General features: G+C 48.0%; 1 protein-coding gene and 1 non-coding gene across 7 annotated transcripts in view; both read left to right on the top strand.

Moving 5' to 3' along the window:
- The window catches only part of PROM1 (prominin 1), a 200,683-nt gene that overhangs the window by 80,661 nt on the left and 106,938 nt on the right, over window positions 1-13,084 (top strand). For all 6 annotated transcript variants that reach the window (XM_081812572.1, XM_081812574.1, XM_081812571.1 and 3 more), the window contains 5 exons: window positions 2,079-2,231; window positions 7,863-7,986; window positions 9,936-10,039; window positions 11,594-11,678; window positions 12,860-13,006. In XM_081812572.1, the coding sequence (XP_081668698.1) occupies window positions 2,079-2,231; window positions 7,863-7,986; window positions 9,936-10,039; window positions 11,594-11,678; window positions 12,860-13,006 (613 nt within the window). The remainder of the gene's footprint in view (window positions 1-2,078; window positions 2,232-7,862; window positions 7,987-9,935; window positions 10,040-11,593; window positions 11,679-12,859; window positions 13,007-13,084) is intronic.
- LOC115943497 (U6 spliceosomal RNA) lies at window positions 117-223 on the top strand. Its single transcript, XR_004078064.2, has one exon. It is a non-coding gene; the product is annotated as a U6 spliceosomal RNA (small nuclear RNA).

Here is a 13,084-nt window from a genome sequence, read left to right on the forward strand (position 1 = left end):
GGAACAGGGTAGAAATCAGACATGATAACCAGGATCATCTTGTGAGAGAAGACTGTACAAAGAGCACATAACCTGGTATGTGTTAACCCTACTTTATGTTTATTTAATAAGTTGGAGTGCTCGCTTTAGCAGCACCTATGGTAAAATTGGAACGATACAAGGAAGATGAGCATGACCCCTGCACAAGGATGGCATGCAAATTCATGAAGTATTATGTATATTTTTAAAAACTGAAGACTGGAAGTTCTTGAGCCAAGAAGTCAATAATTTGCGATTTTGATGTCATTAATGGCTTTTAGAATCTTCGTTACAACTATCTAACGTGTGTAAAAGGATTTCAAAGCCTAAAAGGAATTAAGGAGGGCATTTGGATAATATTCTTTTCATTGTCTTATAAAATCAACACATCAAGGTCGGTTCTTAGAGAAAGAACATCCTTGAAATGAGTAAATTGCTCGAGAGCTCAGGTAAGCAGTGTGGTCCTCAGCTGTGGATTGCCCCATTAGAAAATGTTAGCCAGTGGGGTTTGGCTTTGCAGACGACAGTGGACATCTCAGGGAGGAGCGCTAGGGAGTGGTGGACCTACAGACCTGAGTTACTTCAAGGACCATGTGACATGTAAGATGTGCTCTCCCTCTGAAAGGCTCAGCCCCACCACCTGTCACTTTCAGAATCATTCTTACTGCCCAAACTCATGGAGATTCCAGAGACTTCCATTCCTGTTCAGGTATTTACTATGCAAGAACCCAAGATAAATAATAAAATAATAACAATAATTGCTAGCAATTCAGGAACAGTTACGGCCTGCCCTCCAAAGCACTGTACACATGACATCTCATTTAATACTCAAAAAAAAAAAACCCCAAAAAACAAAAAACTGCAGGGTTCTGTTCTATTTGTAACCTTGTTTCATACATGAGGAACTTGAGGCTCAGAGGAGTGGAATAACCTTCACAAGGTCAGTGGCAATGTTTGCGAGGTGGGTTTTCAGCCCCCATCTGACTATGCTCTCAATTATTGCCCTGTAATCAGTAAGCCATTTTCCTACCGTGTGGCTAGGTCACCCCGGCAGGTGTCAGGACAAACATAAGACCGACACTTTCTCAATGAATTTACAATCTCATTAGTGGTTAGTCTCACAAATGAAAAGAATGATACAATTATCTGTCTACACATCGGCTCCCCCTGCCCTAGAAACTAAAAGCTTATTTTTAAAGGAAATTTAACCAAGCAGATGAAACACACATTAACCGTGAAAGATTTCCGAGGCCAGGATCCGTGGTTTGTTTAATTTGGCGTCCCCAGTATCTGGAACAAAAAGCCAAAGAGTAGGTGCAGGTGGCTATTACAATTATTGAGATTGCTCTTAATTTAATGAAAAGCTTCAGTGGCAGCTTTTGTTGCAGAAGTAAATTCTTTATTTTTTAGTGTTTTAGCGGTTGGGAAGCATTTCTACCCTTGAATGCCCCTCAGCTGCTGGAAAAGGTTGTTGTACATTCCGGGAAAGCCAGTAAGACCTAACTGAGGACCCATCATCCTAAAATGTCTCACAGGACCATTACAAAATTGAGGTTTGCATTCTGCAGGCACTTGATTTAGGATGCTGGTAAATTCTAAAATATTCAGTGCACTCCCCGTGTAGAGTTTCCGGTTCAGCAAAGAACACAATGCCCCCCTCCCCAATTATTCCTGCAACCCCAAAGCATTTTAGAGAAAGACCAGGGAAAAGAAGGGGTCTGAAGGGGTACGGTGATCGGTAGCTTTGGAGAACTTGAGTAGACCCTGCTCAGGAGCCCCACGGAAATGAAGCAAAGGAAGGAAGCAGTAGTCTCCCGACCAATGAGCAAGACAGAGCTCTTCAAAACCAAGATAAAAATTAAGGTCTCCTGCTGGTTGGGCTGGAGGACTAGGGATGGGAAGGGGTCTTGTCACTACAGGGTCACTCTCTGAGGCATTAACAGGGGAACCGGATATTTGATTGCCCAGTGTTACCCAGCGGCTCCAGCCCCAGCCCGACAGCTTCTGCGTTATCATATCAACCTCTTTTATGTCTAATAACACTGTGCTTGCTTCACCAGGTGGCTGGGTGGCCTGGTTGTCTGCTCTTTGCTGACACTCATGGTGGTTTTTTATTACCTGGGCTTGATGTGTGGCATGTGCGGCTATAACCGGAATGCCTCCCCGACCCGACGAGGCTGCGTCTCGAACACCGGGGGCATCTTCCTCATGGCGTGAGTGTTTGCTCTTCCTTGTCACGTGGGGGGTGGAAATGCAGGGAGAAGAGCAGATGACATGAAGCCGGTGGCCTCTGGGCTGAGCGTTCTGGGTTCCAGCGGAGGAGGCGTCCTGGTGTGATTGTACTTATTCGGTGTGGGCGATGCCACCACGTGGACAAGAGTAAAAGAAAACTCTAAATTGTTAGCACTTCGATAGACAAGCATAAACACAGTGTCTGTATATGGTGGGCTCCTCGGTAGCGGAACTATTTATAAGCTTGCCATCCTGATTCCCATTGTATTTTCTCTCTCGCCCTCCTTCCCTTTCTTCCCTCCATCCATCCGTTTATTCACCAGAAACTCGCTGAGGATTGACCTGGTCTCAGACACTGTTCTCTGTGGTCGGCAGTATCATTAGCTTGTTTACTTTGAAACTCTGGAGATGATTTAGCAAAGGGATTGCCGAGCCAGCACCCTTAGGATTTAGACACGGAGCCTAAATCAGTGATAAGAGCAGGTGCGGGTTACCAGCGTGGAGCAATCGTGCCTGCTTCCAAGATATTCATATTCAAGTTCGTAGTTTTGAAACAAACAATAAGCAAAAAACCTTTACTCTACCAGGGTGGGACAAAGCACAGGGCATGAGCTGGATGTGACTGCAGATGGGGCCAGAAATGTCAAGTAGGAGGCAGAGGTAGAAGCTTTGAATGCGTCCCAGAGAGGAAGCTGTGTGGCTTCCAAGTTGACATCTTCTTTTCCAGTCCGTACCTCAAGAATCAGCAGCAGGGAGCGTGATGGGGGCTCAAGAGGAAGGTAAAGGTTTAGAACAAGTCCCTGGAGCAATGGAGACTCAAAACCTCAGCCACGCTCTCATTTCTCTTACGTCACTAGTACCAGGCTGCGAGAAGCAGGCAAGCAAGTGTCCTGCATTAATGTGCTTTTCCAAACATTGGGTCGCTACAATAATTAATCAGACTTATGAGCTATGATGGTATGGCCTTTCCGTCAAACCTGTAGCCTCTGGTGTGGTACGAGGCTTTCTTAGCATTAATGCAACACAAGAGTCTTTTGGGTTTTCTGTTTGTTTGTTTGTTTTGTTTTGGGGTTTTTTTGGTGCAAAAAAAGGTGGTTTTATTAAAGCATGGGGACAGGACCTGTGGGCAGAAAGAACTGCACCGCAGGCCCAGTAGTCTTACAAACAACCTTAAAGCTAACAACATGGGAGTCTGCCAAAATTGGACAAAACTGAACAGAACTCCGTGCATGGAAAAGCCTATTTGCTCACATGCTTACACTTAAGAAATTAACCCAGAAAAAAAGAGTATATTGCCCTGTCTTTTTGTTTCCATGTACACAGTTATAGCTAGAAAATGAGTTTAATGTTCAGATTTTACCAATCCTGGTACTTGGCTGTTTTGTCAGTGTTTCGACGGTGAATCTATAGATCACATCTTTTTTTTTTTTTAAGATTTTATTTATTTGCGAGAGAGAATGAGATAGAGAGAGCATGAGAGGGAGGAGGGTCAGAGGGAGAAGCAGACTCCCTGCTGAGCAGGGAGCCTGATGTGGGACTCGATCCCGGGACTCCAGGATCATGACCTGAGCCGAAGGCAGTCGCTTAACCAACTGAGCCACCCAGGCGCCCTAGATCACATCTTTTTAACTGCTTGACGGGAGGGAGTACATTGCTCTGAATGGGTGCACTTATGGTAAAATTCTATTTGCACATTTTTAAGGGACAAAACCAAAATATGTGCTGTCTAGCTTCAAAGAAAAAAGAAACAGGGGAGTCATGAGCCATTGGAGGGAGGCTAAAATTACTTCAGTTTGGGTATAATTCTCACCTCTGTAGACTAAGGAATCTCTAAAGAGACAAAGTCACACAGAAGCCCATGGCTTGGGAGCACTGGGCTTTATTACACCGTAGGAAAAATGCTGATCAGATGCATTTCAGGTGGCTTGCAGCCTAAGGGTGGCTGTGGGCCCCGTAAGTCGACACCCATCACTCAGCCTGGAATTCGAGTTTGACAGGCTCTTCCATCTCCTAAGACATCTGGTATACAGCTGGATAATTCTAAAGGGGGAAAACAGTAGAGGTGTAGTCAGTCTAGTCAAACCAATTAGAAGAATGTAATTTCTTCTAAAAAACCGTTTATTTGCCTGTAGGAACCAGAAAGAGTATATTTTGTTCAGCCGTAACCACAAGACCACCTGTTCTTAAAAACAGCGACACCATCTGTTGAAGAGCATGGTCTCTTCAAAAACCAACAAAGAATCCTTATCTCCCCGGGGACTCCTAGTGAAAGATCAGGGGGGAAGGAGAGGCAGAAAGCCCTGACTCTGCTCTGATCCTTGTGTCTCCTGAGGGTCCAGGGAGCATATTAGGGACCTGATGGGATACAGCAGGGGGCATACATCTGTCTCTAGGGCCCAGGGAAGGTCTCCCCGGAGGGAAGGAGACGTCACCCAGGCAGCTGGAAAACCATCTCTTGTACTGTGAAGCTTCCAGTTTTATCTCTTGAAAACTGTGCTCAGATTATCCGGAGTTTTGAAGAGGAGCTAATACTCGGTGTGGCCGTGGGTGTCACAAAATGGGCCACATGGGTGGCAGGTCATCGGTCATAGTTCAGAAAGCAGTTTGTCAGGCGGGAGCAGGGGCCCTAAAGACACAAGAACTCCCTTGGCCAAGTCATTCCCATTCTAGGGGATCCATTTTAAGGAAGTAGGACCCAACTATGGACAAAGCATCACAAGCAGTGTTCCTGTACTTTTAGTTATAATCTTGAGGCACAGGGAATGGCACCAATGTCAGCCACCAAGGAGTGGGAGATCCTGGGGTCACTGATATGGAACGAGGTTGTCTACCCTGCATGGTTGACCAGAGTCCTGAAGATGTTTGACTGGGGCTCCCAAGATAATGCACATGTCACTCTCCTAACTGTGTGGATCAGGAGTCAGCACACACCTCTATAAAGGTCCAGATAATAAATATTTTCGCTTCTGCTGACCACAGACGATCTTTGTTGCCTGTTATTTTTCTTGTTCTTGTTTTACTTCTCCTCCTCCTTCTTCTTTCCAACACTTTGAGCACCATTAGCTATTCTTATCTGAGTGACAGGCCTCAGCCTTGTCTAGATAGAAGCATATTTAAGAAACAGAGGCTGGAAATGCTAACAGTAAGCTCTGGAGAGTAGCCATGTTGATTTGTAGTGTTCTATGGAAGGTTTGGATGATTTTTGTAACTCTAACGCACACGCATGCTTCGGCACCCGGTTAAAACCATGGTGACTGGCTTATGCTCCACAATGTTCCTCTTCCTTATACGCTCCCTGACTCCCAAGCCTTTTAGGTCAGAGAAATTCAGGCTGACAGAGGCCCCTGCAGTGAACATATCTTGCTATTTATTTCAGCCAAACCAGGCAAATATTGGTAATTAGGCCTTAAGTGTGTCGATCGGGCGGAATTGTGCCCTTAGGAAGGGAGGCTGTTGTTTCTAAGTCCATCAGCCTGCGCACTTCGAGGGTCCTTCCTGCTTGTAGCAGTGATGGTACAATCACTGCTGATGATCTGGCCAGTCCACCGAGACGGAGTCAAGAGTCTGCTCTGTCCGCCTCTACACCCGAGTAACTGAGCACCCTAGAGAAAAGTCACACAAGGGGGCACACTGGCATCCCTACAAAATTATGATCCCCTCCTCAAATGGATCCTTCAGAGCCCTACAAGTTTCTTCCTTCCTTCCCTCCTCACTTCCTTCCTTCCTTCCCTCCCTCCCCCACTTCCTTCTTTCCTTCCTTCCCTCCCTCCCCCACTTGCTTCCTTCCTGCTTCCTTCCTTCCCTCCCTCCCCCACTTCCTTCTTTCCTTCCTTCCTTCCTTCCTTCCTTCCTTTCCTCTCTTCCTTCCTTTCCTCCCTCCTCCTTCCCTCCCTCCCTTCCTTCGGCAGTGGCTTTTTCCACTCTGATGCATCCATCCTCCTCATTTCCCCCTCTCTTAGCAGAAGACTTTACCCCCTTCTTCACAGAGGAAATAAAAGGTATCATACACCTTCCGCAAACTCCAGCGCCCCTGCATCCAGAGGGTGCAGAGGGGTGTCTCCCTTCGGGCCGTCCCACCTGCTGCTCCCTGAGCACTGCCCCGAGGGTGAGCGTGCCGTGGACCAGCCTTCCCTCTCCGGTGTCTTCCTTCTCTTCCCCTCTCCTAGCCTTGCTTCTTAACCCTTAAACATGGTCTGCTCTCTCCCCTCTTTAAACAGGACAACAGAAAACTTCCCAACATCACTTCTTCCCTCTCACTCCCCTCCCTGCACAGACAACTGGAAATAATGATGCTTGCTGCCTGTGTCCTTATCTCCCCGCCCTGCCCTCGGGTCAGCAGTGACCTCGAGGCTTCCAGCCCCGGGACTTCCTGTAGCTGCCCCACCCCGAATGTGCCCTCCCCGCGGTGACAGGGTCCCCTGCGCACTCCCTCCCCCTGCAGACACGCCTTGGTTTTCCCTTCCAGCACGGGAGCCTAGTGCTTTCCTTCCCACACAGCAACCTTCCCTGGTGGCCTTGGTTGCTGGCTGCCCTCCAGCAAGCGGCACAGTCCCCCAGGCCCCACCCCGGGCTGCCTCTCCCTGCCATCCCAGTCCCAGGGGCCAGTGGTCACTTCTAAGCAGCTGATTGCCTCGTGCCGGCCCGTAGCCCAGACGTGTGCACTCCACACACAGCCGGCTCCCCTCCGGCACCCCCAGGGCCATGTCTAACGGGAGCAGGCCCAGATCCCACCTGCTCTTCCCTCCCTGAGAACCAGTGTCTCCTTTCCCTGCTGACAAGCCCTGGCATCACCCTGGGCCCTTCCTCGCCTTCTCTCGGGCAGAATCTCCAGCACATCCTGCTGTGTCCATCTCCTGTGTCCCATCTCTTCTGTCCCCTGCTTCCAGCCACATCAGCCCACCACCCCAGAACCGACAGCAGCCTCCTCAGTGGTAGCCCTGGCCACGCGGGCCTCTGTCCATCCTGTCCTGCACGCTCTGCCAAGAATGTTCTTCCTCGGAGAGAAAGGGGGTTATGTTCCTCCTGTGCTTCTAGGCCCTCAGCAGCCTCCCCTTCCTGGACCAGCCGGGCCCCGTCCCATGCACCCCTGCCTGCCTCCGGAGCTCATGCCACTCAGCCCTCCCTCTGCATGCAGAGCCACGTTGGCCCCCACAGACTCCCAAGGGTGCAATTCCTGCCTCGGAACCTCCCCACTCACCGTGTCCCCTGCAGAAGGCCAGGTTCACTCTCCTGACCTCAGAGGCCATGCCGGAACCACCGTGCGTGCTGGGCTGCAAGGAGACCAGTGTTCCCTAAATATATGCCTGGGACTGAAAGGTCACAGTGCTTACGGCTTCCTGTCTCCGCTCCAGAGCAGGGGGCTCGCTTAACCTGCACAAAGCAAAGACTCTAGGTCCCTTTCCTACACTGCATGGGTAGGACTCGTAAGTACTGGTAGGTAATATTGGATCCGTAGTTTTGTTTTTGTTTTTGTTTTTTAACCAAACTTGGGGCTTGAACTCACGACCCCGAGATCAAGAGTCACACGCTCTACCAAGGGAGCCAACCAGGCGCCCGTGAATGTTGAATAAGTTACTGTAGAATTCCAAACCTCATTTCTGTTTTGTTTCCAGCGGGGTTGGTGTCAGTTTCCTCTTCTGCTGGGTACTGATGGCCATCGTGGTTCTCACGTTTGTCATCGGTGGAAACATGGAAAAACTGGTCTGCGAGCCTTACAAAAACAGGAAGTTATTCCAGGTAAGGATGGCTTCCAGTCCCCACGGCAGAAAGGGCTTGAGCGGAAATTTCGATTTCCCCATATCTAGTGGGGGCAGAAAGATGAGCATTTTGGCTTTTATTCAGTGCGTGAAGATTCCTTCTATTCGTCAGAGCAAAAGGAAAAAAACGTGGTAAAGTACTGTTTTTCGAATGTCAGGTGAACCAACCACCAGCAGTTGAGGCCTGCCGGTCAGTATGGATCGTAATAAGCGGGGGAAGAAAATTCCCAAGGAGGGGTAACCCAGGAGGCTTCTGACCTTTTAAAGAGGTTCTCAAATGATGGTTGCCCACGCAGATGCTTTGAGGCCTTCAATGTGAAGTGAAAGACATGGAAAAATTCCACGCCTCGTGGCCGAGTGTCGTCCCCGGTGGATGTCTGACGAGGCCGTTGGAAATGAGTTCAGGCTCCACCTTCTCCCTCTGAAACCGAGTCCCGTGGACTCGACGGGACCACCTCTCAGTTCGGTGTCACTAATTAATGAGGCAGCTTGGGTCTGGGTGGCGCTCTCGTCACTCTGGCTTTCCAGTGCTTTTCTCCAGGTTCTGGTTTTTAAAATATATTTCTGTTTTCCTGTTTTATCGTATATGCCTTTTCGCTTCAAATCTGTTACAAAATTTGGTGAGTGACTACAAAGGTAACCAGTTGTCTTAGTATTTTAATTATTCAGTTGAGGAAAATTAAATTGGGAGTGTTGATGTGTTAAATTATGTCCATTTGGCCTCTTGATAAAAAATAATAGTGATACATCAAGCCAGACTTCATTATCTCCCGTGCTGCGTTAAATTGCTAAAGAGGAATTCTTAAAAAAAAAAAAAATAGGGGATTTTCTTTTTAAAGATTTATTTATTTATTTGAGAGAGAGAGCATGAGCACTAGTGGGAGGGGCAGAGGGGAGGGAAAGAGAATCCCAAGCAGAGTCTATGCTGAGCACTGAGCCGGACGCAGAGCTTGATCTCATGACCCTGAGATCATGACCTGAGCCGAAACCAAGAGTCAGCTGCTTAACCGACTGTGCCACCCAGGTGCCCCAAAATAGGGGATATTTTGAAACCATTTACATTCCTCGGGCACATATACGATCACGCACTAATGAGCTCGTCTTAATTTTAGATATATATGACATATTAGCCATCTTCAATATATGATATTAAGTGAAAGAGTATGCACGTTTTAATTCATTTTGTCTAGAGAAAAGTAGCAAAGAGGTGGACCAACCGCTTCATGGCTTTCTATTGGCTACTCTGAATCAAGTTGTCAATTCTCCCATTTCTAATGTACTTGTCTTACTAAGAGAGGTGTTCTCCAAAAGAAGTAGTTCAGTAATTCTTTTTTTTTTTTTTTAAAGATTTTATTTATTTATTTGAGAGAGAGAGAATGAGAGAGAGCGAGTACATGAGAGGGGGGAGGGTCAGAGGGAGAAGCAGACTCCCTGCCGAGCAGGGAGCCCGATGCGGGACTCAATCCCAGGACTCCAGGATCATGACCTGAGCCGAAGGCAGTCGCAGCCACCCAGGCGCCCCAGTAGTTCAGTAATTCTTATTGATGTTACCCAGTGGACAATTTATTCCAATCACACTATTATTTTCCCATTTTATTTATTTATTTTTTTAAGATTTATTTATTTGACAGAGAGAGACACAGTGAGAGAGGGAACACCAGCAGGGGGAGTGGGAGAGGGAGAAGCAGGGAGTCTGATGCGGGGCTCGATCCCAGGACCCTGGGATCATGACCTGAGCTGAAGGCAGATGCTTAACAACTGAGCCACCAGGCGCCCCATTATTTTCCCATTTTAAATTGGAAACCAATGAAGAGAACCATGATCTGAAAATCCCCAAAATATATTTAACAGAATATTTATTTTATTATATGTATGTGTATTAGTGTAAGAGTATCTCTTTTAAAAAAAGCTTTTTTCAATTTGTTCTAGATTTTGGACACACCATATTTACTAAATGAGAATTGGAAATACTATCTCTCTGGCATGGTGTTTAACAACCCGGATATTAATCTCACTTTTGAACAAGTTTACAGGTAGACTTAATGGCATTATGCATTTTTCGGCTACTGAAAATGTTGTTGTTCCAGAATGAGAATTTTGCTTTCAAAGTGTCTTTAAGCTTGATAAGACCAGCTATTCTCTAGTCTTTGCAAGGAAGTGGTAAAAATAAGACCAAAAAGAGCATCCTTCCCCTGAAAGCCTTCTAGACTTTGGCATGGTGAAGTCTCAAGGTCCCCCTGTCCGGTATGCACTAGACCTTGCTGGTTAAGGTGACCCTAAGATGCATTAACGAGACCCTTTGAAAACTCTTTGTACGGCAATCACGCCACCCCAAGTAAATGCTATATAAGAAGAAGTTAGCAGATGGGTCCAAATCTCAGACATGCTAATTAATAGTGAAGCAGCTGCCTGACGGGCTCCAGTCTTGGCTGTACCATCAGGGAGCAGGCCTTGGTGACTTTGGGCAGTTTTACTTCCTCCCTGCTCAATACGGTTCAGAGGCTCCCCTAGCAGAGATAGCAAATGAGTGGCCTTCATGGTAGCCCTTGGTAGTCAGCCCTTGGTGGTCTTGCTCATAGCCAGAAGAGTCTCAGGATCCTTCTCCACAGCATGTTGTAGGCAGACGTTATCGATTGATTGGAGTCTCTGGGCATGATTAAACCATCTTTGGGCTGAAAAGACAAAGCCGATCTTCTTGGCCTGGCCTGCCAGCTCTTTGTGCCCCTGGCTCCTGCAGAATTCTGCAGCCTACCCCTGGTGGCTAGTGTATCTAGTTCTCTGTTCCAACAACACCAGCTGACCGGGGATTCCCTGGAGAGGAGTATCACTCCTCCTAGGGCTGTGGGAAAGTGGCTTCTCCCAGGCATCCCTCGGGGCTAGAGGGCTTTGGCTGCTGGACAAGGAAGAGGCGCCCCCGGGAAGTGCCCGTCCCAGTGGCAGGGACATGCATCAGATGAGCTTGCTCTTCTTAGCTCAGTCAAGGAGGCATTTTGCACATTTTAGAGAAGCACAGAGAGGTGAGGCCAAGTTAGGTGTACTGACCGTCTGGATATAGGTGTGGCCCCCTTCCCTGTCTCCATCCTGCCCTTAAAATATACATCCAACCATTTGTTTGGTAAGTGAAGCTCAGCCCTGGAAATATGGAGGCAGGTGGTCTGGCAGGGGTTTGATAGAATCTTTTAATAAAGCCCATGATATGCTCTGTAACACACCTCTTTCTAGCAGGTGGTGTCCTTTTTTGTTTGTTTTTTATGAGAATTTATTTCTTCCCAAGTTGTGAACTTGTTATCCCTCACAGCAGTAGAAAAAGCACAAAGGAGACAGAAAGAAGGATGCTTTACCAGTCTTACTGTATCTGTTCCGAAGATGGGACATTGAGTAAAGCAGGGAACAAAGTCCCGAATTGCAGGCGCGTGGGGGTGGGAGGGGTGGTGACCTCCTGCATCAGCACTCAGAAGCCGCTTCTCTGCACCCAGATTTAAACAAAACTAAAGATAAACAGTGAACCTTTCTCTCCATCCTTAGCGGGGGACAGAGATAGACACGGCTGCCTTTCTGGATCGTGATTTCTCTCTTTATTCCCACAGTGACTGCAAAGAAAATAAGGGCATCTATACCACACTTAAGCTAGAGAACAGCTACAATATCAGTGAGCATCTCAACTTTCAAGAGGTAAGGAATTAGAGCCAATCAGGAAAGGGATGTATGTCTTTAGTAAAGCCAGTTGCCTTTTTCTTTTTCTTCATTGAGGTGAAATTCACATAAGATAAAATTCACCATCTGAAAGTGACATTTAGAATGCTCACAAGGTCGTGCAACTCTCACTTCTGTCTAACTCCAGATCATTTTCATCACCCCCAACCCGTTGTCTTTCTTGAGGCCTGAGTTTCTCTAGCTGACCACCCAAAATCTCTAAAGCGGCCTTCGGTGCGGACACGACGCAGGAAGATCTTGCTGTGTGTGTGTCAGTGTCCCTAGAGGAGCAAAGCCCCGGGGGTGTTGGAGAGCCAACACTGGCCACCCTTTTCGGCCCGGTCCCTGAAGAGGGAACTAGCACCCAGAACTCCACCCCACACAGTCCTTGCCCCTCAGGAATCATGGCTGTGGCTGCAGGACTCCAAGGGGCCTCTGCGGAGCTCCGCCAGCCCTCAGCAAGACAGCATGGCAACAGCGATGAAAAGGGACAGAAGGGACTGACTTCCTCTGCTTCTTTGCCCGCCCCCCTCTCCCCCAAGCCCACCCCCAAGGCAGAGCCCACTCAAGAGCATAATGGACAGGAGGAGGAGCAAAAGAGTTTCAAGGGCACTCGGGCACTACACGCTCGCTGCCTGAAACTCTGCCTGCCTCTTAGAACAACCCCACGTCACCGGCCATGTCCCCGTGGTCTCAAGTGTCCTCGCCGCGCGAGTCCAGGGCGTGCTGCCTCCTTCCCCTGGGATACAGCCTGCCTGGCCCCCTTCAGCATCTGTATTTGTCCAGACCCACTCAGAGCCCGACTCCCCTCCGTTGCCCCGTCCAGCCCCCTGCCTTGGCAGACTCTCTCCTGCCCCTGGGGTCCTGACGCAGTTTGCATGCCTTTATTACAACGCTGTCTCTTCCTTTGAGGGCTTTGAGGCCTGAGATAGACTATTATTTTGCTTTGCATCCCAGCTCCTCACACAGTGCTTGGCGTGGGGCATAAGGAAGGAGGCAGGGATGCAGGGAAGGAGTGGGAGGGGAGAGAAGAGTACCAGGAGGAAATGCCAGTCAAGGGCACGTCTGTGTTTTCTTTGTCTTGTGTCATTGCTCTTTTAACGCGTATGTAGCATTCTTGAAGGATGGGCTTACCTATAACTTTTCTTTTTATCATGCAGCATGCTGGAAACATAGGCAATGATTTTAAAAATCTGAATGTAAGTATTGACAATATTGTGCTGCTGGACGAAGTGGGAAGAAGAAACCTTATGGATTTCAGCTCTTCAGGAGTAGACACCATAGACTATAATGTCTACTTGGCTGAGGTGTGACCCATGTGTTCGTGCTTGATCTTTGGGGGGGAAAATAACAGCAGATAGCTCCGGTTTTTTATTTTTCTTTCC

The sequence above is a fragment of the Leptonychotes weddellii genome, chromosome 2, assembly GCF_054177405.1.
Source record: "Leptonychotes weddellii isolate Sample4059 chromosome 2, ASM5417740v2, whole genome shotgun sequence".
In the NCBI taxonomy this organism is placed as follows: Eukaryota; Metazoa; Chordata; class Mammalia; order Carnivora; family Phocidae; genus Leptonychotes; species Leptonychotes weddellii.